At 39.1% G+C, this 26,813-nt stretch overlaps 1 protein-coding gene across 1 annotated transcript in view; it reads left to right on the forward strand.

Annotated features, from left to right (window-relative positions):
- Window positions 1-26,813, forward strand: part of COL5A2 (collagen type V alpha 2 chain) — a 96,578-nt gene that overhangs the window by 34,474 nt on the left and 35,291 nt on the right. The window contains exons 2-9 of the mRNA XM_084209016.1: window positions 14,794-15,018; window positions 16,430-16,443; window positions 17,743-17,775; window positions 18,390-18,422; window positions 19,059-19,112; window positions 22,703-22,813; window positions 24,479-24,556; window positions 26,523-26,567. Coding sequence (XP_084065142.1) covers window positions 14,794-15,018; window positions 16,430-16,443; window positions 17,743-17,775; window positions 18,390-18,422; window positions 19,059-19,112; window positions 22,703-22,813; window positions 24,479-24,556; window positions 26,523-26,567 — 593 coding nt within the window. The remainder of the gene's footprint in view (window positions 1-14,793; window positions 15,019-16,429; window positions 16,444-17,742; window positions 17,776-18,389; window positions 18,423-19,058; window positions 19,113-22,702; window positions 22,814-24,478; window positions 24,557-26,522; window positions 26,568-26,813) is intronic.

The raw sequence follows: 26,813 nt of genomic DNA on the forward strand, positions 1-26,813 counted from the left end.
GCAAATTCCTTGTCAAGAAAGGGTTTGTGATGCAAATATAGGAGGAAATTCAAATACTCCAAAGTTTCTGGCAGAAAAGTAGAGAACTAGTCAATGTGATTTGTAAATGTACAAAGAGGAGCCTGATCATAATTTATTGAAGCTAAAAAGCATTTTTGTAATTTTTAAATTAAGGGGGTATAAACTACAACATTAAATTCTGGGTTGGATCTAGAACACAGTAAGAGGCACATTGTTAGATTTAGGTTTTACAAACGTCTTCAAAATAATTGATTTTCAATAAATAAAGTTAGTAAAAATATATTAAATTATCCCAGGTAATCATCAGTTCTAGATCAAAGTAGTCAATGCTTTTGGGAAGGACAAAGCTGAACTAACATTTTCCAAAATATATCTGAGTATGGCTTTGTTAACTTGGGTTTTGTTTCAGCGGTAATGAAATCCGTGCTGGCTCATCCATTAGACAGAGATTTTTACTGGAATTTTTTTTAGGACTAACCCAAATAGTTGTCTTATCTGTGTTATTTTTGGTTTCTAACAGGTCTTATCCTTGGTTGAGGACTATTCTTATATATAGTAGCTGCATCTCTGGGCATAGATGGTACAGTGAGCATCTTGGGCAGGACAGGGATGCTGTGGGTGGGGCTCTGTGTCAGTGAGGTCACTGCAGCAGTGCCTGAACAGCCACCCGAGCCAGTTGAAGTACAGCCCTGCACAGCCGCTCCTTTCTGTCAGAAATACCCTTACACTCTTTCCCAGGCTGTCCCCCCAAAACATCTCTCCTCTCTCATTTCCAGTGCTAGCTCAAGGATTACTCTTCCCCTGGTTTTTCCAGGTTATTCCTGTTTTATCTTGCTCATTGAGGTAGAAATGTTGCCTGCCAGCTGGAAACTGCTGGAAACAGGGAGGCCTTTTATGGAAATGCTGACACAACTTTATCTATAGCATAGCAATGCAAACCATCTGTTTCCAATAAGATGCTTATTATCTTTTCTTGTCAAACTTATCACTACAAAAATATTTTGCTCCCTTTAATATAAAGGAGTGCAGTTATGGACATGATAAGGAGGAACTTTATAAAGGATGGTTTTCCCTTTTGATACTGATTTATGTGTGTTTATTTCATTGCCAGAGACAAAAAGCCATATTCCTTTTATATTTTCCCAGTTCATCTGTTTTGGTAGTGTTTCAGGGATACAACACAGAGGACCACACTTAGACATGTGTCTTATTCTGTGGCTTTTAAAATTGCTGCAATTTATTGTTTAAAAACTGGTGCACAGGTGACTGTGCTGAAGGGCAGTGGTAAACAGTGGGAGAGTCTGTCAGTAAGAATGTTGATCCATTAACCTCAGTGCAACTCTAGCTCTTCACACAAATTCTGTGTATTTAACGTGTGAGAATTTGTCTGGTCTTCTGTTTTGCTCACTTAATACAGTTCTGTCCGTTGTTTTATCATGCATAAAAGTAAGATTCATGACAACAGGTAGAGGTTAGGAGAGCACAGGCTTTGAAGGATTTTACTTTAAACGTTAAATAAGGCCCTGGTGAATAGAAGTAGAAAAGAATTAATTCATATGATGATACCAACTCAGTGCTGAAGGCCTGCTGCTTCTGGGTGGTCTAGCAGTATCAAATAATTTTATTACATTCATCTCGTATGTGTTGCAACATTGCTGAAAGCCTGAACTCTCACATGAAGTTTTGAAAGGAGCCCGGCAGAAAGCCGTCTCCAAGGAGGTGTTCGTGGTGTCAACCTGTCACATTTCCATCACTGCTCTCCTTAAGGCAGAAGTTACCTTGTACCTGAGGGCTAGTGAAAAGCTGTATTGGAGTACTGGCTGTTCACTGAGTGTTTGGGAGGTCTGGGTGCAGCACACAGGTGAGGCAGTTCTGCCCGGGATGAGATGCAGAGCTCGGTCTCACTGCATGTATGATACAGTCTGGCTCCTCGTTCATATCTTGCCTCGGTGTTGGTACAGATCAGTTGTGTTGCTCTCACGTGTTGTAGCTCCACTGTGGGACATTCCTCCCTCAGAGTACTCTGTCTTGAGCGCTGGTGTGCATCTTTAGTGGGCTGAAATTGTCACTTCTTAAGCCCTGAAGTGCATTTTATTTGAGAAAACTTGACTGTAGCAGCCCTTTAATGAATTTGATTCCAAGCCTACCAACCTGGTAGGATTAGTGATAATATAATATTGTGATGAAATGTTTAGCCTGATTTGCAGAAGAGATTGTTGGCAGTAGCTGCATGAGGCTGTGTTAGCCCAGACCACCAGTGGAGAAGGAGTTAGTGAGGCAGGGCATTGGCAATATTGCATTTCTTCACTAGTGTAAATAAATCTAGAAATAGGACACTGTGTTCTGGAGATTGTCACAAATCTCTTTATGGATAGATGCCAGCTATTTCTAATTCTTTGGGAATTGTCCAATAGGTAGGTATCTATATGAAAAACAGCTCCTGAGCAACGGAGTGAAAGTCAAAATCTTCAGCTGGTGTTAACTGGAGCAGCTACAGATTTCTTGGAGCTGGCTCTTCAAATTAGCTGTGAATGCAACATATTTCCAGCCCTTTTCTTCAAGAAAATGAGTAGTTCTGGTGATTGTGAAATCCTAAAGGAGCTAAAAGATAAGATTTGTTTTAAAAACTCTGCTAAATCTGAAGTGTAATATCCTTGACTGATTAACTGAATTGCAGTACCAGGTAGAAGAAAACACAATAATTTGCAGAGATGTTTCAGTCTTGCTTTGCACAAAAATGCAAGTAATGACCCAGGCAATAAAGCCACCACCTAAAGGACTTGAACATAAATACCTTACAGGCTTTGAAGAACAAAGATAATGGTCTCACTTCTGTCCTGTGATCATAACAAGCACTGGTCTTCACTGTTACCTAGAGTGTATTCCAACATGTTCAGTACTTTGCTGAACTGGATTAATATTTTTTAATTCACAGTAAAAAGCAGTCAAATGATTGTCTATTTAAGGTGTCGTGGTGTACTTCTTGCTTCAGAATTATCAATACCTAAAAAGTCTTGTCAAGCAGCTCTTGAATGGGGAATTGTAATGTTAAAGTGTCTTCTCGGTGTAACACTCAGATGTGTGAGGTGGTGAAGTAAGGCAAATATATGGGTTTTCCTGAGGGAAAAGGTTTCAAAGAAAAAAATTTGGGGCTTGAATGGAAGGGTTGAAGTGAAAGGGTTTTGTGGTTCAGAAAATGAAAATATGTAGGAACCTAAAAAGATAGGAAATGAGGGTACTTTTTGAGGAAAAATAAGACCTTCAAAGACTCTGATGAGCTTGTGATAAGCTAGAGTTTATCTGAACCAAGCAAAACATTACTTGAGCTTCTCCAGGAAATGATTTGAAAAATATTGAAGAGATTTGGTGAAGGGAGTTGCATTATGTTTGTATGCCAAACTGCTGTTTCAATCACAGTATATTGTTTTAATGCAAAGCCAGCAAACAGAGCCCACAGGGCCCTAAAGTGGACCTTTATGTACTTTATGAAAGTCCTGAACTGCAAGGTTAAAGAAGTGTTTGGGATGTTGTTATTTGTTGTTTGTATTGCAGTCTCAAATGCTGCATGAAAGATGCAATTTGAAATGCATTTCTTGTACCACAGATAATCACTTCTAATAATCCCCTGCATTAGAGAGAAGAAAAAAACAAACAATGCTGAAAGGTGTTTATAAGGAGTTGATGTGATGCATCATGTGCCTCTAAATGTAACACAATGATGCTTTACATGGGATTGAAGCCCACTGACATTAATGAGTGTCTTTTGATGCCATTGGCTCTGTCCCCAAAGGTTTATCATTTAATAGCACTGAAAACTTAAGTAAAAAAAAAAGCTGGTTTTCAGCTGGCTTTCTGCCAAATTCTTTCTTGAAACCTCTTCCCTAAGGAAAAAGTATATATTTGTTTTACTTCTATCACGTAAGTTTGGAGGTGGCTAAACTGAGACACTTCCACTGTTAAACCGAGTCACAGGTGTTGTGCAGGATTCCTGGCTTCCAGCTGGTGATTTCCACTTCAGAGCCCAATGTCTGGTCATGTTAGAGCCCAGTTTTATGTCAGGGCTCCCTGTATGGATTATACTGATTACTGAGTGCAGTGAAGGCCAAGTTTTGATACCAGCAAAGTCACATCAGAGTGCCACATACCCTGGATTGTTCCCTAGAAGTGATCTCTAGCCTAATGTTTAAGTTGCATCCCTTAAATATGGATGCTTCTCTCAACCACGCATAGATTTCTATTCTTTTATAGAAATGCTTTGTTTTCTCATTTGTATTTTATGCATTTACAGCAACCTAATTTCAGGTCCTAGCCCTGCTTTGGGAGTTAAGTGGTACAACAAAATGTCAGTATTCAGAGTGCTTTGCTTTCGAAAAAAAATGTTATGGTAACTTGGATGCTGCCTCCTTGGGCTTTTAAAGGCTCATATCAAAGAAACAATAGTAGGGTAAAATTAAAAAGATCTGAAAAATGATGAAGTACTTTTGAACGGAGGAAGTAAGGGAAATACTAAATAGATTAAGTTCAAAGTAAGCAGTAGCTGGAGGTGATGACAGCTGTTTTGTTTTAAACTAGGCATCCCTACTTGAATTTTAATTCATTCCCAACTTTTTAGTATGGATTATTTGCTTGAAAAAGTTCATAATGCTTCCTCCCTGAAGTATGGAATGATGTCCAGTGATTAGGAGCAGGAGAGCCTGCAGAAAAGCCTTTCATTTCCTCTGTCCCAGAAACCATAATCCTGCAGCAGAGCTAAGTAATGGCTGGTATGTATCCATTTATCACTGCTATGCATCTAAATGACAGGGTGGATAGTATGTCTTCTTTGCTGACCTTTTTATTTTCTTTTTTTTTTCTTTTTAAAACATTTGTATGGACCAAGAATTGGGACAGTACCAAAGACAAGTTAAAAATTATATGGAAATAAAAATATGTAATTTTATCCAGTGTGTCATACCGTAACACAGAGTCTCCAGGTGGCAAAGATACCTGTAATTCTTCTTTCACGGGATTTGTCTTACAAAGTTAATTTTGCCATTTTCCACTGTTACATCAAGGCAAAAAAAAAGAAATAGGATTTTACTTAAAATTCTTAAATGTAATGAAGTTATGCAGCATTCTGAAAGTAGAATGAGGATGTTCTTCACCTGACCTGGCTCTGTTCTTCTTCCAGTGGGATTTAAAGTACGCTGGTCTGCAAATATGAGTCTACTTGAAGTCATCCTTGTTGCATTGTAGAATCACCAGCCTGTGCTAGAGGGGAAGCTGCTCTTAAATAGCTGAGTTTTCCCTTGCCAGCCTGGATGATTTGGGGCAACCTTGAAAAGGTCTCATGACTCAGAAATGATGAAAACGATGGAATTGGGTCAGGTCAGTGAAAACATTTTTCCGCAGCTTGACGCTTGACTTAGACTTTTTTTTTACAAGGCTTTTATTGGTGTGAGGTTCCCTCTAGCAAATCCCAGTGGGGTTTTTTGACTGAAATAGGTGATTTCAAACATCCCGAGAATGAAAGAAAAGGTTTTCAAGTTATGTAGCTAATAAAAGGACTGTCCTTGTTATTTCTGTAATGAAATGCTCTCCAACAAAAAAATATCCTCAAAAAATCCACAATCCATTATTGTAGAAAAATTCCTGACCAATGCTAATTGTCTTGCTTTTCTATTCAGTCTTAATTTTTTTTATCCCAAACCTTTCTTGAAATGAGCTGAGCCCTATTCACTTTTACTTACTAACATTGTTCCTTTCACACACTGAAAGGAGGGAAACTGCTTATTGCTTCTATATCTGTAAGTAATAAATAAGTTTAGCTCTCTCTTGGGCATGAGACACATCCAAATCTCTGTCTCTTCCTCATGTACATGTGTGTGATTATCTTCAGGATTACACCTGAAAACTAGGGTGCTCCTTTAGACCCTTCCTCTCTGATGCTGTGCAGAAAGCAGCCATGGTGCCCTCAGGACTGCCAGAGTCTGTTCCATGTCAGCTTGGAACCAGAAGTTGCTGACTGAGCTGTCTGAACTGTGGTAAAGGTAATGGTGGCAGGAAAGAAACAAGAGGCTTTGTTCTTGAAATTTTTTGCAGATTTTTTTTACTTACCATTCTTCTTTTTTACTTTCTTAGAGGCCCAGAATTTCAGCAAATGAATGGCTTTGCTGTACAAACAGTATATTATGAGTACAGCTTTCCAGCAATACCTTCCTACTCCACCCAGACACTGGGTAGTTTTCACTTCAGTTTGAAATGCTGAGCCTGTTGGAATGCAAGGATTTTTAATTATGGAACTGAGTTTTCTTGCTAATTACAAATCTTTATTTTTAGTTGAAAAAGAGGGTGATATTAGCCAGCAAGGATGCATTTAGGGGATTACAGGAGTCCATTTTGCAAACCACAATGTAGAATAGCTTTGTGGAAAAGGCAGGGTGTAATGATAGGTTGCTATTGAACTTTGATGTGTATGGCTTCAAAGAATGAGGGTGTTTGGGCAGCAGAAAGTGTTTCTCTTAGATATAATAAGAGACATCCATATGCATTTTGTCTGACTTCAAAAGAGCTAAATCCTGCAAAACAAGGAAGGCAAACCAGTTATTTTGCAGTTCATTGCTCTTTTACCAGTTAGACTCTGAGTGCTAGAGCATACATGAAACTGGAACAGTGGAAATTGTAAGATTTGGAATAGATGGGTACAGAGAGGAGGAGAGAGAGCTAGGGGCTATTTATTTAATGCATTTCCCCCTTTCCATTGAATTGGTGAAATCTCATTGCCTTCTGTGGGATGATTGGCTTGGTGCACAAGTGAAGCCACTGTTTACTTTTCATTCAGCAACACTTCTGACACCATCTCCCATAGCATCCATAGACAAACTGGGGAAGTACTCAGTATGGTACTGAACAGGTGGATAACAAGGTGACTGATGAACTGGTGGGACTATTGAGTTCACAGAGTAATGGCTGGCAATTCTGAGTCCAGCTGGTGGCTAAATCATGGTGGCATTCCTCAGGGATCAGTGCTGGGAACAGCAAGAGATGGTTATTTTGGAACTGGCTGACACAGTGCAATCTTACCCTGAACTGCTTGTTCCTTGGGCCATAGGTTTCTGGCTGACTGGACAGCCAGGGAGGCTTCTTGTGAATTGTCCCTAGATTTACTACAGGATTCCAAATGGGCTGTGAATGGAAATGGTGTCTTACTGATAATGGCGCAGGAAGTAGCTGAGAGAATTTTCTTCACAGCCAAAATGCTTTATTTTTACTAAATCACAGCAGTCCAAGTCTGTCTTTTGGAAAGATAAAAATCAAACATTTATAGATTCCAGAAAGGGAGCCAAAATAGACTGTAGAATAATATTACATTTTTACTGTGATCTTGCTATTTTAGACTTAAGTTTAGAAATACTATGTGCAGTTCATTATGTCCTGATCGCATTTGCTTAAATTTCCAGTAGCAGCAATTTGGGCAGGGTTTCCACTGTTGGGGTGTGTTTGCTTTCAGAAGGTTTCAACCTCTTACATTTTGGGAAATGTGCTAATTTGCAGGTTTAGTTTTGTTTTAGTTTTAAAGACAATCCCTGCATTGCTGAACTTGTGCGTGTTCAGCAGTGCCAAGCCAGGCCCTGCCTCCAGTGACTGAAACGTGTTTGCTGTGTGTTCTTTTTGTGAGCTCCCCACCAAAAGAATCTGATGTTTCTCTGGGACCAGTCTGTCTTAATGCAAATGAAGTGATTCCTCTTAAAAATGTCATCCCTTAGTCAAGAATGTGCTCCAACGTTTTGCTTATAAAACGGAATGATCTCTGTTGCCTCAAGCCTCTTTTGAGATAATAAACATAATAATTGCCCATGATAAGCACTTTGTTTAGGCTTTTTCCACACTGAGTCAGCAGTAGCTGAACTGACTTTAACCACCTTGCATGACAAAGTCCAAGCAGAGCGTTTGTGACTGTGTGGGCTCCAGCAGAGACCAGGGACCCTGCTACCAACTTTGCCTTTTGACTGATTTGCTCCAACTGCTGAAATCTGCAGTAGTGTTTTCTCAGGCATGCCCTGAATGCCTCTCCATGACAGTCTCTGTGCAGCCTTGGACATTTGGAAGTAATTTTATTTCCCACTGTATGCTGGAGGCTTGAATGTGGTCATCCGAGAGTATTTGTATAAGCACTGCTGGCATATCAGGCACTTAGCTCCTTCCTTCACCCTGTTCTCATGCAGGCACCCAGCAATGTGTCCAGCCAGCCTACTTGTGAACTGAAGTAAAACCAGAGAAAAACAAAGTTAAACATGTTTACATTTAACCTTGTTCATGAAATAACTCTAATGAGTTAGTTTAACTGAGTGCTTTTGAAAGAGACACGCCCAAGACTGGGATAACCAAAAGGAAAGGGCCAGTCTGACTAAATTTTGAGCAAGGTTGCTTCTGCACAGTTTCCTGCCTTGTCTAGAGTGTGTACAAGGGTTGAGTCTTGTTCAGCAGCTCAGGACCAGTGAGGTTAAGATGCAGATACAACACCATGATTTGCTTTTAGGGAATTGAATAGTATAATAAACATTGGATAGTGCTGTGGGACTGGTGAGAGAAAGCCTTTTCACTGGAAGGGATCCCAGTATTTTCTGCCTTTGTATTCAGCATGTGTTGGATTTTGTAATAAAAACATTGTTCTTGATTGTTCTGTGTTGGAAATGAAAGTCATCTAAAAAAAGGCGAGCAAAATTTCTCTTTGCCCTGATGGAGACATAAATTCATGAACGAGCGAGAAAAAGGAGAAATAGGGACCAAACCAATTGTAGGGTAATACTGAGTCCATCCAAGTAAGTGTAGAAGCAGTTGCAAATGTGAGGTATTGATTTACAATTAATTTGGAGGTTTTAAACTGTATCCTAAGCATAGTTTTTCCTACTCAGTTTTCTCCATTCAGTCAAAATTGAAATCACAATGCTGAGTGAAAAATAGATTTATTTATTTATTTATTTAGGCACAATTTTCTGGAAGAAACAAACCCCAGCTGCCAGGTCTAAGAGAGACTGCCAGACACTAAGAGAGCCCTTTACCTGAGATGTCATTTCTTCTCCCAAGTCAGGGTATATTGTTCTGCTGTTGCTTTCTGTTTCTGACTGCTGTTTACAGTTTGGAACTGGGGTTTTCTTATTTGGTGAATATCGGAGGGTGAACTCCCTCCCAGCCAGAAGCAACTGGCCAGATACAGTGTATGGCTTCAGGAAGGCTTCATTGATGGTCACAGCAATTTCAACAATTAAATCTCTTCTTGGGAGCTGACTTGCACCTTGATGCTTCACAGTATTTATTCATACTTAATGGTATTTGTGGCCTCCGCAGAAAAAGCAGTTGAGCCTGTAATTTTCCAGCTGAAAATACATATTTTAAAATTATCTACATTATTTAAGAACCCTGGAACTTTTCTACTTCTGAAGTCTTGTAGCTCCTTGTCTAGAGAGCTGACCTTCTCAATCACATTGAAACTCACTTCGACTTTAAAGCATTCAACACCTTTTATTCTGTGGAATGCTGTTTAAAAGGCTTATTAATTGTCTACTTTGCAAATTATCCCCTAGGATTTTTTTTTTTTTAAGCAGGAACATTGGAGGATGGATTAACCCTCCCCCACCTCTTTTCCTAAGAAAAAGTTCTGATGAAATCTGGTTTCCTACAGGTTTGTGTTTTGAACTTTGTGCCTGTGTACATTCCTATAAGTATAATGCAAGGGATTTGTGCTTACCCACTTTTTTACAAGGGAGGTGGGCAGTAATTTGGAACTCCCTTCTCTATCTAAATGCTTATGTGCACAAAATTGGCAAAATTGTGCACCAATTCAGTCTTTTATTAGTAAAGTATTCCAGGTAGATCCTCATGTATGTAACTGCTTACATAAAGCTTATGTGAATTCTCTCTGTTAATCATTATTAACAAGAGTTGTTTCTGTGCAACAAATGCAAAATAAATTTTGCATTTGTCAGCACTTCTGAAAATATCTGATTTTCAAAATAATTGGTGTTTATATTATAATTTGCAAGTCACAGTAGTTATATATATTAGTATTATAAATTATATATATTAGTATTATAAAAGATAATACTTGATTACTACTCAGAAAAAATTACCAAAAAAAGGAGTATGATTCATATCGGAGTAAATGGTTTTTCCATTGATTTAATAGGATCTGGATCAAGCCCTACATTATTGTTGCAGTAGGTTGACAGTCAAACATTATTAAGCCCAAGCTCCTCTTGCCCCTGTCCTGGCAGTCTGTGCTGTACACATGCACAGCAGTACATCTGCAGAAGGGTTGCCTAGCACCTATCATCTTTCATGTTGATTTATGTCTGCACCTCTGCTTTGTGAGTCAGCAGGATTAACTTTTGTAATTCATATCTCAAAACTCAGCTTTTCATTTTCTAGCTTTTTAAACTTTAAAACCACTGTGTATCTGTGTAATCTTATATTTCCTTATGCTTTTCACCAACTAGCATGAGGATGACAAAAAGAGGATGAGAAGACCCCTGTGCAAGCAGTTTTATTTCCAACCCTTTTTCATTAAATAACTGTACCCCTTCTGTTCCAGTCTTTTTATGTTAAACAATGCAAAAGAATTGGACTTTGGTTACACTATGCATCAAGAAGCCCCTCCTGGCAGAAGAAAGCCTAAAACTGGCAGACTGCTTTCAGTACCAGTCATCATCTTTTTTGCTTTTGTTAGACTGTGTTCTCTGCCACTGTAGGTCTGTCAGCCTCTAGATTCCTTTAATTAGCACATTTGGTAGGACCAGTAAAAATGTGATGAAATGAAGCTGCTTTGATGCCAAATCCTTTTCTTTTCCATGTCATTTCATCTATGACTCAATGCTGTTCATGTCTCCAGAAAACACTCATATATGCAGGTTTTGCTCGGGCCATTTATTTTCTTTAAGTAGGTCATTGAAAGATGTATTCCTGTCCTTCATATACCTGCCATCACCTCATCTGAGGTGGTGGTGGTTCACTGCTTCTACTTTTTATGGTGCACATTTTTGTGGTGTCATTTTTCCTCTTTCTTCTGTCTTTCTTTTTGTCTTTCTGTCTGTCTTTCTTTCTATGTGTTCTGCTTGGTTCCATGTCCAGGCCTTTGCTTTCCTTTTTCCATGTGCAAGTTGGGAACCAGGAATCAGTGAGAGCAATATGGGCACAATAATGTGAAGTAAGTAGCCTTAAACAACAAGCAGCAGTAAATTTTTAGGCATTGCTTTCAAAATGATGTGGTGAAAAATTGAAATTATTTCATATGCTGTCTTTTAAAATCATTTTCCTGCTGTTGGCTTGAGAATTAACCTTGAGAGAGATGTACCTGAAATGAAAACAAGCTCAGCACAAGCAGCCCAGAGCAGAGGAAGCCTTACACACCTGGTCTGTGCACAACCTTTGGCACTTGCTCATGATGACTGATGGACATTGATGGCCATCTAGTGGCTGGGACGGCTTGTTGGGTCCCCTGTACCTTTCCTCCCCTCCCAGTAATTAGTACAGCTTCAGTGGTGACACCAAACTGGGTATGGCAGTGCCTGGTGTGATTTTACTTCCAAGCTGCTGATGCTAGCTTCTGTGTCTGAGGATCTGGTAAATTAGCTGTAATTGACAGTTTGACTGCTGATAAATTAGATCTTTAAAGTTAAACCATACTCCAACACATATAGCAGAAAAAAAAAATGCATTTTACGTACTGTGCTTTGCATTGAAATCTTCTTTCTGAAGGTTGGTTGTTGTGTAAGCTCATGGATGAATGAGTCCTTAAATGTATCATTGGGTATCTCTCCTACCCTCCTTTTTATATTTGCAGACTCCTTTGAGACTCAGTGGGTTTGAATCCTGTCAGGTCTTTAGTCAGGTCCAGTACCAACCAGAGTTGTACTTTTTTGTTGGTAAGAAAGGAATTGGTTAATGGCCTAGCAGATCCTTTTGCCTCATTAAAAATTTCCAAAGCTGGTTCTCAAGCCACTTGGCACCTTATGTTACAGCTGTAGAGGTAGAAAGAGCATGTGATATATAAAGAGTTTGTAACTTGGTCTCTGTGATTAAACAAACCTGCAAACTTCAAGCCAGAGAAGAAATGGTAGAATGATTTCCTTTGCTGCCTTTGCTGCTCTGGGTGTAGCTGGATAACATGCCTGCAGTTCAGGCCTGGGAATAGAATGTCAAAATGTTCTTGTGAAATGAGCTGGCTTTGAAACAGCTGCCCTTCCAGGTTACTCTTTCAGTGTAATGCAGTCGCAGCAGAAAACAACCCCTAGGATCACTGAATGTAATCAAAAGATGTACTGTTGTGTTTTCTGGCAAAATTAGGAGGTGGTAGGTTTTTTTCTTTTGGTTTTGACTTGTTTTTGTTTGTTGTTTTTTTTTTTTTTTTTTTAATTACTATCATATCTGCAATCTGATAAAATTACCATCATATCTTCAATCTGATAGAGAAGCAGACTTCTTAGTAGCTGTCAGAAGTTGGTATGTGCTTTTCCCCCTGCCTTCGTCTGCCTCTTTCCCAGCCATTGAGCAGGACCCAGGCAGAAGCTAGTCACCATCTGGCTCAGCTCTGATTTGCCAAAGCAGTTGCTATGTGGTTTATTTGAAGTTATGACAGAATGCTGACTTTGGGCTCAGTAACTTATAAATTTCATTTATGCAAACTGTTGCTCTTTTGAACAGCACAACGAGTTCTGTGGGTGATATGTTAAAGAAGACATAGACCATATGCCAGACATCTGGGGGGAAAAGGCTAAATATGTCAGACAGTGCATTATGTCATGCTCACAAGGGAGAAATGAGAAGAGTGGTTTCCAAAATACAATCTGCAGTTTGGAAAATGATTCTCACAGTGTCATAAATGGACTGTACAGCACACTTGGTTGATGTCTTTACTTCACACTGAAAACATTTCCTCCCAAGCTTCTGCAGCACCTCTTCGAGTCATTTAGTTTGTTGGTGTGATAAAGCAATTGAAGAGGAGCTGACCTGGTGAAAATTTCAATTGGAGTTTGTGTTAAAAAGCTGTTAGTGATGGCAAGCAACAGTTAATGACACATCTGCTCCCTTTCTTCAAGCTTTGACTTTGATGGAGTAACTGGGCTTGAGATGAGGCACGAAGCTGAAATTCCAAATCTGCTCATATTTATTACTTTGTAATTTTCTGTTTACATCTGGTTTAAATTAGGACAGAAATGTATAGAACGGTGAAATTGTCTTTGTCCTTAGAGCTGTTAATTTTTACAATAGTAACAGGTTTGCTTAAACAAACAATGGTTATGATCTTTGATTAGGCAGATGTGTCCTGTGTATATAATTGGCTCTACTCCCAGTCTTGTATCAGTTAGAAATTAGACCTCTTTGGGAACTTTCAGTAGTGGTTTTAACTGGATTGTCCAATTTCAAAGATATTTTGGAGAGGAGGGATTTCTGTGGTCAGATGGAACTCCCACCCACGTAAGATCAGTCTTCTCTGCAGCATCTCAGGGGTCAGGACAATAATTTTTGGACTGTGAGTGACAGCTTTGCTGCGTGTGACTCAGACACTGTCTTGGCACTCGGATTCTTGGTTTGCAAGTTGTGACACATGGTCTGTGGACAGCCTGGGGATGGTTCTTTAGTTTTGCAGCTGCTTACTCCTTTAGGGGATGAAATATTCATTAGAACAAAATGAAAAAGTCCTTTCTTGCTGCTAGGGCGTTCTGTGAAATGTTGGATACACAAGGAAAACTTTCTGCTTTACTTGTTTTTTGAACTCTTTCTCGGGCATATTTTAATTTTAGGAGAAGATACTGAGATATACTCAGCTCATGATTTAAAAAAAATCCAAACATATCCAGTGTGTTTGGCTACAGAGTAGGAAGAAAACAAAGGCAAAGACTTATATATGATAAAACAGTACAAATGTGTGCCTGTGTGAATAAGTAAATAGAGAGGATGTATGCATATAGTCAGTCCATACTGGTCCTGTATAAAAATAGTGACAAAGGATGGCCTTTCATGTATGGTTAAAATATATAACAGGTACTTTGTATATAGTTAAGATATATCCATGGCAGTATTGTGTGTGTGGTGGGTTAATCATGTGGGGCCATGACCAGCTGGATTATAAAAACTGAACATAAATCATGTGAGGAGCCTCTTGTTACTCAGCTGGACACCCTGTTGCAAGTATCACTACAGTGGGTGCCGCTGTTGCCTCTGGACAGAGGCTGGCTGTCCTGTTTGGAAGATTTGATTCTCCATGCTGTTATTCCCCCATACCAATAAATAAACCTCTCCCAATAAATGGGATGGTCTTTTTTCTTTCCCCCAGCTGCTGCTGGGTCTGTTGAGCCCTGTCCCATCTGGCTGTGTAGGCCAGCAGGGAGCAGGCAGCATGAGCTGTTCCAGACAGAAGTCACAGGTTCTTGACCCCAGTCAGACCTTTGCAATGAGCTGTACTCAGCACTTATACAGGGCAGGGAATTGGCAGGAGCTCCTCAGGGCAGAGGTGACACCCCACTGAGCAGGATGACATCCAGAGACTCATGAGGCAAAGTTCCTTTGATAGTGTGGGGAAATATTTTACTTCTTTCTGATCAAGAAATAGGGTGGTAAAAGAAGAAAGACACATTTCTTAAAAGCCCTTAACATCAGCTTTAGCTATGCTGGTGCATTGTTTTTTTTCTGTGTATGTAATACTGCTTCTCATCTCCAGATGTGCTTTTTCCTTGTCCAGTCCCATTCCTTTGATTTCATAGTTGGAAAATGTGTTGTATATTCTCTTTGTCTCAGGAGAAGATGGTGAAGAAATAGCCTGCACTCAGAATGGACAGATGTACCTGAACAGGGATATTTGGAAGCCCTCACCCTGCCAAATCTGTGTCTGTGACAATGGAGCTATTCTTTGCGATGAAATCCAGTGTCAAGACCTGCTGGAGTGTGAGAACCCACAGGTGCCCCCGGGAGAGTGCTGTCCTGTGTGTCCCCATACACCACGGGACTTTGACCCCACCATAGGTAAGAGCCTTTTCTAGTTTGAAAGGAGAAGCAGCCCAAAGAACTAGGAACCTTGTGATACTGAAGTTCCTAAAGCTATTTTTATGGTGAAAATGTAAGTCTGAAAATAGCATATACTTGGCAGTTATCATCCCTCTTGGGCTGCCCCATAGCCAACTCTAAACAGTTTGCTTTGGACTGAGTCTCATATAAGCCCAAATGGCTTTACAGCTAAAAGTTTGATCTGAAATCTGTCTTGATATTTTGAGGAGGTTGAATTCTGGCTTCCTTTTGTTGTTCATCTGAAACTGAAAGATAAGTATATATAATCAACATATTAAGATATATAAATATTGGATACATAACTATATATAATAAGAGCATTCTTTCAAATGCTCAGTTCAGGGACCCTTTAATAAATGTAAACTGAGTCAATGTAAAATATTTCCCCAAAGTGAAAACATAGTTTTGTGAGATATAAAAGAAGCATGAAGTATTATTGACTCACTATTTGAATGTTTTCTATTATAAACCTTAAAGATTAGGTCTTTTCTTCCTGAAGAGACTTGGATAAAAGAATCCCCCCTCAATTTTCCTAAAAGAAAAAATTTCACCTTGCAATTAAAGCTACATAATACTGTGTATTGAATTATTAGAGCTTCATTCAATGCATAATAATTAATTTCTTCTGGAGATATAATTGCTGTTGATCAGCTTAATATTGAACAAAGTAGAGATAAAGACAAAAGCAGAGACTTGTATAATTGAGCAGTGGAGCAAGATGTGGTGAGCATGAATAAATAGATGGTGCATCCTGCTCTGTTTAGGGAGGCATTGGGCCAACACCAGCCGGGTACACCCAGAATACAAAAACAGTATGGATACATTCCCAGCTTCCTTATTGTTATTTGAGGCAGAAGGATTTTTATGGGCAATGATTGTGGCTATATGGCTCTGAATGCATGCCCATGGTAGTGCAGGTGCTTTCTACTAAAAAAAGGCCAAAAATCCCTCTGTGAACTCTGTCTTCTGAAAAATGCTATGTAATATGTTGTGGATCCATCAACAGTTATTGTTGGAGTCAGTAATAGATCTTCCCTTGACTTTCTGTCATTCGTTAGGCCAGATCTGACAATCCCCCACGAGATACTCTGCTTTCCCAAAGTGTTTTTTGTTACTCTGTGCAATGAGGAAAAAGGCAGAGAATTAGAGAACATTTTTGCACAGTGTTGTGATTCCTCACACCTGAACCAGGGAGTATGTGTGTCCCTGGGAACTCTCCCAGCTCCCTATAGGTAATGCACCATCCCCTCTGCCTCCAGAGTCAGGGATGGCTCTAGCTGCAGCACCTTCACTCAGCTCTTGCTGTATTCTGTCTCTCAGAGTAAAACCACTAATTTCTTCTCTTTTCTTCTTTTGTCCTTTCTCTTAGGTAGAGGAAGAAAGGTAAGATTTCCTTTACTTTTTTTGTAATGTATTACTACCGTTAGAAGACTCCCATGCATCTCCTTGAAGCATATCTCAAAAGATACATATAATCTCTGGTAAAAACATGTAGCTCTTTCTCTTGGCCTTCCTTGGTGGCTAGGAAGATTGCAGTCCACATGAAAAAAACATTGGGAGGTAGGCAGAAATCCTGATCTTACTATGAGAATCCCCTAGCTGACAATCCCTGCTGTCAACAACAAAGGAATTCCAGTTGGAGTAGTTTGGTTGTGTCATCTCTAGCAGTGCCACAGGCTGAAGGAAGGGACCATTGTGTCAGTAGATGCTGAACTGTTAAAGCTTGCAGCTGGTTTTCCTGCTGAAGCTGAGATGCCCAGTGGGCAGGAGGTGGCACTGGAGTCCTGTGTCCTTGCCCAGAGCCATGGTTCTGTGGGCAGCTTCTCTCATTTTGTGCAATTAAACAAAGGGAAGACCTGCTCTTACAGAAGAAATTTTAAAAAAATCCCATAAATAGGCTTCTAAGACAGTAAGCAACTGCAAGAAATAATTGAAATAACTTTTAGGTGATCAAGTACAGGCACTCACCAAAACTCAGTACTCTCTATGCAGAGGTAGTTTATGGAAATAAATGCACTGTACCCACCTTATTATTTATTACTTGATAAGCAAGGCAGGATATTTTTTATTTTTGCAAAGCCCTCTTTTTGCCTTAAATAAACAGTTACCACCAGTAGGTCTAAACCCAGTTATTTGATGTAATCATTGTCAACACATTCAGCTCAAAGAAAAGTCAATTGCCAGTTGCTGCTGTCCTTCACTCTGAAGCTGTGCAATATCATTGTATCCTGTCCCTAGGCTGCAGATGGATTTCTATATCCATGGATTTGATGATACCTATTTTAATTTAGTACCTTGAAGAAATGGAATCTAAATGCTGCTCTAGGCTCTGTATTTCACATTAATCAGATCATCCAGCAACAGAGTTCCAATGTATTTTCTAGCACTTTCTAGCAGTTCTAACAGAAAAGTTTCTTATTTTTTTAGTTTAATTCTTCTTTCAGACAGTATGTTATGCGGCTAGACGATAATGTTAATTTATGGCTTTAATTTAATCAGTGTCCATAGTCATTAAAATAATATGGATTATTTGCCACAGGTACTTTAATTTAGTCTTGTTGTATTTTTAAGGAAGTCTTACATTTATCACAGTCACAGGGATGGTATTGCTGAAACTGGTACTGGTAATTGTACTTGCACTTCTTTTTTGGCATCTGATGTTTTGGTATCTTTTTCCCACAGGGACAAAAAGGAGAACCTGGAATAGTGCCACCTGTAAGTTACTATTTTCTTCATCCATCAGCACATCTTAGAAGTGCACATATCAGCGCTTTAAAGCAGAATTTCAGTAATGAAGTAAATACAACAGAACCATACAGCCTAGGAATGAAAGGAGTGGAATTAAGTATGCTGTTTCACATATATAACATTAGAAGTTCCTGTCATTTGTTGGTTCTTCCATAATCTTTATTTTTATGGTTAGATTTTTGTAGAAGTGTAATGGTAAGTTAGTATCTAGAAAGGGGTGAAATATAATTTCATTACCTATTTATTCCTTTCTAGTGTGAAGACAAACAGATTTAAATAATCAATAATTTGAGCCTAAACAATTGTAATTAACTTATTTATTTAATCTTTTTTAGAGGAGCAGTGATACTTCTAAGATTTTACTCACATTGCTAATAAAAAGACCCCAAACTGGAAAAAGATAACTAGTGCAAATTATATTTACTACATTTTTTCCCCCTTCCCCTAAAAAGCCTTTTAACTTGCTTGGTACTTTAATGTCCTGCCTTGCTATTTGCTTTTCAATACCTGATTTTCTGTAGGGCACTCAGAACAGATGCAGCCATGACGTGTGGTAACTTTAATTATGTTCCCTGCTCTAGGTTTCAGGCATACGAGGCCGCCCGGGACCAGCCGTGAGTATTTTTGATCTTCTGCTTCTCTGATGAGGCATCTGCCACTGCCTTTGTGTTGGGAGGGTGATGTGAAGGAGGATTCTCGATTCTTCCATGCCTCAGTGGGTGCTATCTGCAGAGCTACTGGCTCTGAGGAGGCAAGAAGATGATGGGATGTTTTTGCCAGTGTCAGGTCAGCCCCATGCCTGGAGTGAATGGATGTGTGCTTGTAGCACATGGACATCTGAGGCCCTTAGTGCTGGGTGGATGCTGGAGAATGCCTCTCCAGCAGGAGAGGAGCAGGAGCAGGAGGAGCTGCAGGATGCTTTGTGCTGTGGCTGAGCACAGAGCAGTCCTGGACTAGCAGGGAGGGTGTCTCAAATCCAACATTCAGAAAACCTTTGCTGGATTAACCTGTGAAGCACATGAGAGATGAAGATTTTGTAGATCTCTTTCTCATGGTTCTAATCCCTTCAGGCAATGTCCAGTTGAGAAGAAATATTGAATACTTGGTTATTATAGCTGTTGTCTTCATGATGATGTAAAAAAAAATCCCACAAATTAATTCTCAAATAAGCTTTGGTTTTCATATTTTCAGAGCTTTTTTAACCATTAGGTAGTTTAAAAGAGACTTATTATTTCTTGTCTTTCTTTTAGGGACCTCCAGGCTCACAAGGTCCACGAGGAGAACGAGGACCAAAGGGAAGACCTGTAAGTTATAAAATATCTCAGAAATAAAGTACCTGAAGCAACCTCAAAAGATTAAATGGCTTTAAACTGTCTCTGTGTCTTCTAGAGTTACCAAAACTGTCCTCGTATTTTCCAGGAATCAGGTAACAAAGAGCAAAACATTTGTACTTCATCGTTGCTGGGGTAGATCGAAACGTGAATATTTTGAGAAATGGACAGAGCTTTAGCAGTAATTCCACCACAGCCATACTTTTTCCACCACAGCCATACTCTTTCAACAAACATTCTTAGACAGAACAAGAACATTTCATTCCCTTGATTAGAACTCGATGGCTGTTTGCTGGTGACTGCTGTGTAGCAGAAGCAGTGTGAGCTGCGTGGCTCAGAGCACTGCAGAAAAGACAAAGCTCAGAAGTTAGCAGGAGTTAATATGTGACTACATTTGTTGGTATGCTGGTGAATAATGTAACCAGGATTGCTCAGTGGAAATAAAGACTTCATAAGGGAATTTTGGTGTCTGCATGTGGAGAACCACAGAAAGGCCAAAAAGGAGTGCTTCAAAATACCCCAGATGACATGTTCCTTTTCAAAAAGCTAGCTTGAAGAGCAGAAGCTGCTAAAAGCAGATTTGAGAGTCGAATCATTGTAATTTCAATGTGGATATTTTCCTACCCCTCAGGGGAGAGCAAGCCAATACTGAGGTTAGGCATAGACTAACCCAGACTCCCTTGCCCTGTTTCCAGTGTGTGCCTGTTGTCTGGAGATGGTAATGACGTTGTTAAAACAGTGCAGGAAGTGTGCAGCCTCTTTGAGATGCTTGCAAAGCCACTGCTGCTCTCCAGATCTCCAGAAGACATTTGTCAGAAGAATGAGTATCAAAATGCTTAATAGAACTGTTGGAGTCCTTGTGCAGTTTTGGGGTGCACAGAGAAATCTTGCCTTGAATGTTTTCTGAATGAGGCTGTGTCTGAAGTGCTTTCCTAATGTGTGCAGTATTACCAATGAGGTGCTAAATAAATTCTCATTCCCTGCCATGCATCCCTTGTGTCTTTACACAGTGGTGGCCACAAGCACCTAAAATCCCAAAAGGCTGGGATTTGAGTCCTTTTGACGCAGGTTATTATTCTGCTTTCAAGGAATAACACGGGATTGAGAAGCAGTCAGCTTCTTTGCAAAAGTTCCATCAGAGGTTCTGATGAGCTGTGTGTATGCCAGAGTGTGAGTCTGAGACCAAGAGCACTGAGACACAGTGACTGCTAGCGCAGGGGGTTTATTTTTACTTGTGGAAAAGAATTTTTAGCTCACACCTGCAGTTTATATTATGAAAAAAAAAAACCTCATGGAGCAGATAATCTTGTACAGACTGCTCTTGTAAAATTAATCTAGTTAAATACATTACTGACTGGGGGTGTTACTAATGCACTAAGCACATTTCCAAGCTGTTTATTTATTTCTTCAGATTGTATTTTGTTATTCTTTAAAGTCAGGCTCCTGCTGATTAGTGAGCAGAAAGAACTCAACCTTGCTGTGGATCTCCACCTTTTACAAAAGCAGGACCCTTGGATGTAAAATGGATTCAGGAATATTAGCATACTTTTTACACCAGATTCTTTGTTAGTGTAAAAGTGAGAGACAGCTAGGGAATAGTATGGCTGCATTTTCAGAATGCATCTAGGGAGGGGGAGTTTTGGAGCGCGATGACATTTTAGTTGTTAACAAATGGTCTTTTGAGGACAAAAAATAAACTTGGACATCCTCAGAACCATTCATATGTTTCTCTTTCCATGTGGATTTACACTCAATTTTACTTGCAGTAGCAGTTTGAGTAAATAGAAATTTGGGAGTGTCCTACCATGAGCCGTTTTTTCCTTTTATTTTATTATAAGCAAAACCTTTAATTGTTTCCTGACCAACAGCAGCAGTGGGCCAGAATGAGAAAATTGTGTTTAAAGGGTGCCACCTCGTGGCATTTGTGAGAATGTTTTTCCTTTTCCCTCTTCGTTCTTTTTTCTATTTTTAATTATTTTTAAAATTCTTTTAAAAACCTTATTGACCTTGAACTGTTGAAAGAAAATGAAAGGGATTTTTTCTACACATATAAACGTATAAATGCTGTAAAAGAAATAAATTGAAATTAATATTTTATTAAAAACCCACCAGACTGGTTGTATGCCACTAGCTACCTACATACAGATAGAAACATGCATTTTGATGACTTTTTGGTAATGAGGTATGCAGTTGCATTTTTGCTCTTGAATCTTCTTAAGTGTTGGTGACTAAAAAGTAGGTCCTTTTATAAGAATAATTTTTAAAAGGCCTTTTTCTCTATTAGATTTTGTTAAGGTGTCTTGTGTGGGTATTGAAAATTGGCAAAGACATAGACTTGCCAAATTGTTTATAGCCAACTGTGGTTTTGTGTTTTCTTTTTTTTTCTCTAATGCTTAGCTTTGTTTTCTTTTTGTTTTGAGAACAAACAAATAAGGTATCTTGTTCTTTTCTTCCTGGGGACAGTAAGCACTTTTAGGTTTTGCAGAGTGTACTTGTGTTTATAATAGATATATTTAAGAATGAAGTTTTGTGCTGAAACTTTCTGCTTCCATCCAACATGCACAGACCTTCTCATTTGTTCAGAATGTCATCAATTCAATGCTCCTTCTGTGAGCCATACTAGTTCAAACCATACCACTTCAGACATAAATTCCACTGAAATGTATTGCAGACACAGCCCTCACCTCATGGAAATCCTGGCAATCTGACTATTAATTGTGTCTGAAAAGATGACTCAGTGAGCCAGGCTTCCAAAAGTCTACGTTTAAGGATCCTTAACATGGAAGAGCTAATTCCATAGTCAAGAAATTTTTCTTGCCTTGGTCAAGCATGTTATTCTAATGAAGAAAAATAGTAACAAGCACTTCAAAGTCTGTATTGATGATTGAAGCATGTCTGTATTGGCCCCATTACTACTCATTTTGTTCCACTAATGTTTTATTGGTTGCCAACATATTTAATTTTCTTATACAAATTAAGTTGAGTGCAGTTTAAGTGGGAGACACATTAAAATGAGAGCCACAGGATGGGCTCTAACCTATTCTGTAAATACTAGCTAGAGGTGACTTTAACATCAGGCAACCTTCCCTGCATTTCTGGCATTATAACTGTGTTGAGAATTCAACAGTACTATAAACTGGCTAAACCATCAATGATGTCAAGTAGGCTTTAAAAATCCAGCATTAGTCTAGAGTTTCCTAAGCCTCTGTGCATATTTACACTTACCTGAGCTGTACTCATTTTAGAAGTGAATTAACTTCAGTCTATACAATGTGCAAAGCCAAGGAGTTTTTCAGTATACTCTAGTATGGAATGATAGAAAGCCTGAGTTTCTAAAAAAGCCTCTGATAGAAATTACTGCAGTTTACTTAAGTGTTGGATTCATGATAAATTTCAGTCAATGCTTCTGATCTGAAGGTAGGAACAGAGCTTTAGGGGTGTTGTTTGTTTGAAGATCTCTCTGTAGAAATGCAGATTTATCACAAAGAGGCAGATTTTTGCCAGTTACAATGATTTCTGTGAATATCTTTGCACTCTGCTGGCAATCCTGATTTTCTTTGTAGGGTCCTCGTGGTCCTCAAGGGATTGATGGGGAACCTGGTATCCCTGGCCAGCCTGGTGACCCTGGTCCTCCAGGGCATCCCACTCACCCAGGACCAGATGGAATAAGCAGGGTAAGTTTACATTTGCTCTAGCTCAAAGTGGAGTGTGGGACCAGATCCACATGATATAAATGGTGACTTGACTTTGGGTCCGTGACCAGGGAATGCTGTGCCCACGCTTCCTGTCTCCCAGTCATGAGGGCCAGCAGCTAGTGGCACTGCACATTCTGCCAAAAACTGGGACAAGTTCAATGTGAGAAACCTGAAAAGGATGCACCTTTCACAGCAGATTTTAGCATCTAGCAAAGCCAAACTGCCCTAATCTAGAGCCACCACAAGGGTTCTTTTACTTCCATGAGCTAAGGGATCTGAGCAATAGTACAGAGGAAATGAGTGCACCAAATTAGGAATTTAAAAAAGTGAAAATTAAGCTAAATGAATTAGAAATCACTAATGAAAGAAACTAAAATGGGGTTGATAATACTTCTTGCTGGAAGTATTCAGACAAACACTGAGAAGATTGAGAAATTTTGTGAAAGCAATGTTAACCAGCCTTATAGATACAGACAATGTATTCTGCAAAACTTTTTTCTCCTCCTCCTTCTATTGTATACTAATTATGGTTGATAATTAAATATTTGAATTTGTCAAGTGTATTCAGTTACACATTTAATGCTGTTTTGACACCTGTTATGATTTCTCATTCCATTGTTCCTGAGATGTTGCTGAAAACAATAGTTACAGTGACAAAAATCTGCAATATTCATTTTAGACCAATAGCTTGCAACTTTGGGCAGCATTTCATGACCTAGACACATTTCCCAACAGTTCCGAATCCAGCAGACTCAGCCCAAGTAAATATCTTTAGCACACAGGAATCTCTTAGAATAACAGAAGCACCATAATGGATGCTAGGCTGTTATCCTGCCTAGAATTCCACAGAAAATATGGAAGAAAGGTGTGGCTGGAAATCTAAGACATTTTTTGTTTGTGTTCCTGTCTCTGACCTCAGAGGCAATCTCCAGCCTTTAGAAAATGTGTTTGGGCACCAATCTAATGAGGAACTAACTGTAAATGTTGGGAGGTTTGAATCTATGTTTGAGCTGTTGCCTGTTCTCAGCCCCTGTAAGCTCTGGCCTGCAGTGAATGAAGCTCTGGGTCTGAATGAAGCAAAATAAAACTCTTGATTTCAACTACTTGCTTGCATAAGAAGGAGGGCACTGAAGTTTCTCCCTTCTCTAGCTCATTGGTCTCTGTTAATTGATAGGAACAGCAGTGGCTTTCAGCTTTGCTGGATAAGGGCAAGATGCTTAAAAATTCTAATTTGTCATTATGAAATAAATCAGTTTCCATTTATCTTAAGATATTTCTGAACTTGAAGCATGATAAGTGAAAAAAAAGGAAGCCTTAGAAGACATGAAGGAATATGGCAGTTTTGGTCAAGATTTGTAAGTCATGAAAAAATGTAATTAATTTAGTGAGAGGCTTTCCTCTTTTTCTGGTCATTTTATACTTGTTTAATATTCAAGTGGAAATAGAATAATAAGCATATAATGTATTCACGTGGTCTTTGAAGCTTTTAACACCTCAGATTTACAAGAGAGACAAATTTTGATTTAGTGTTTAAACCAAGGATTGAGCTCTTATCACTGCAAAAGCAAGGTAAATGATGGAGATGTGATTGCATGGATTTTTGCCTTACAAACAAAGCTAAAATGACCCATCTTATTTTTCCAGCCCTTCTCAGCTCAGATGGCAGGACTGGATGAGAAGTCTGGACTTGGTAGCCAGATGGGACTGATGCCTGGTGCAGTGGTAAGACCACATGTGCCCTGTACTGTAAGAGAGGCTAGAAGCGGAGTGCATGTCCAAAAACCCAACAGGGAATTCATCCTCTACAGCTTCCTGTGCCTCTTGAACTTGGATGCGCAGTATATTGTAGTAGAGTTTTGCACAGTACTGGGGGAAAAAAGTGTTTTGCTGTTAAATGACAGCTTCTTCTCCCACCTGTATCTGTCTCTCCTGAAATACAGCAGCTACTAACAGTAAGGGACAGGAGAAAAACCAGCTCCTCTTGAGTCACTGCAGAGTGACTGAAAGTTGTCAGGTATAACACAAAGCAGAATAAACAAATATGTAACTTCTTTTCACACGTGACATCAAATCAGGGACTTTTTGGTAGTAATTAAAAAAATTACTTTCAAAACCAGTTCTTAAATCTATGGCTTGCTGTTTCAAGACAGACTTCTTGTTTCTCCAGCGGGCCCAGTTTTTCCACTGGCATCTCTCACTGTGTAGATATGCCCTTTACTGGGGACTTAATGGTAACACTGCCATTTTCCGCTGTCTGTGAGAGCGGTTTCACCACCCTAAGTTTTCTCTTCTGAAACTTTTGGGGTTGTTTCTTAAAAATACCTCTTTTCACATTTGATATCTTGGAAATAATGTTACCTTCTTTGCTGATATTTTTAACATCCATTCTGAAGGAGACTGTCCTTTAGTGATTGTACTGCCCATGAGTTTGCCCACCTGAATCTTATCCAAGTCCCTACTAGTAGCCTTCATAATCAGTTCCAATGCCATATGAAAGGTTCCAAAGATAATTTGATACTTTACCTTAGGACTAACTTTTGCTGTGATTTCTTCAAAGAACTTTATGATAAATGTCTCTCTTCAGTGAATTTGCTTTCTGAACATAAAATGATTTGTTCCACAAGTCTGTCCTCCTTTGTTGCTTTCATTGTTTTGCTTAATCCTTTCACTCAGTTTTTCTCAAGGTATTGCATCTCTTGTACTGCCTCTTCTCTTATCATTCTCAAATATGATTAAATTTAATGTTAATATATCTATGGACTTACATGGTCAGCTAAAGTCAGTTGGCACTCACTTGGTCTTTGTCATGTTTTGTGACATTCTTTTTTGATTCCTTTGTAAACTGGATAACTGACAGCTGAAAGAATATTTTGTTTCTAATGTTCATTAGCTTTTTTTTAAAGGCCCATTCCTAACTCTTCTACATTTGCTTTTTAAAAATTAGTTAAAAAAATATTGAATTTTAAAAGACATAGGTCTCGAATTTCTATCAAAATGAATTATTGTCTGTTATAGAGACATAGGTCTCGAATTTCTATCAAAATGAATTATTGTCTGTTATAGATATTTTTGTATCCAAGATAATTACTTTCAAATAAGATAATATTTTTTTGTTACAAGTTACAATTAGGTTTGAGATTGTTCCTAAAAGTACCATGGCACTTTCTAAGGGACAATCTGAGTTTTGTGTAACTAACCACAAAGATTTGGAAATCTCTTTTGGTGGTTTGCATGATACATTTAAACATGTCCTTTCATTACTGCTTTTCAGCTTGACTGAGAACAAGAAGATTAATTTATTTGCTCATTGATTCCATTATGAGATTCATCTGAGTAATGACATTCCCTTCAAGTGAAGACTATTCCCATCAAATCTTATTTTGTTACTACATTTTTTTCATGGAGCTGGACAGACAGTTTGGTTATTGTGATTCCAGAGACTATGAGGTTGGAGGAAGCAGCCAAGTCCATATTTTCAGCTGCTAATGAAATTACACTCCTGTGGCTTTTGGACTTTGAAGATTTTATTCAACATCTGTTTGTGTTTCATAAGGCCAGTTTTCTGAGTAGAAACCTTTCAGACTGTAGAAATGCTGGTGGTCACTATCAGGCCATTTTGCCCTTTATGGGGTGAATCTTACTTGGGAAAGGTTGTTTTCTAGTGTGTAACAAGTTGTGTGTTCAACAGGGTCCAGTGGGTCCAAGAGGTCCTCAGGGTCTCCAAGGAAAACAAGTGAGTGCTTCACCTGAGGAGATTAAATTGGCCAGAGCTGAAGGCAGAGCTTGTGGTGAGAGGGGTCTGTGCGTCTCTGGGGCAGTGTCCATCCTCAGTGATTGTGGCCAAATGCACCTTCATCCAGAAGGAAATTTAAACAAGGGCTCTGCTCCAGATGGACTCTTTACACAGGAATTGGCTCCAAAAGAACAGTTTATTAGATCTTTAACACGGTTTTAACCCAACTCATTTTTTAATGAGTGA

The sequence above is a fragment of the Fringilla coelebs genome (genome assembly GCF_963513975.1).
Source record: "Fringilla coelebs genome assembly, chromosome: 7".
In the NCBI taxonomy this organism is placed as follows: Eukaryota; Metazoa; Chordata; class Aves; order Passeriformes; family Fringillidae; genus Fringilla; species Fringilla coelebs.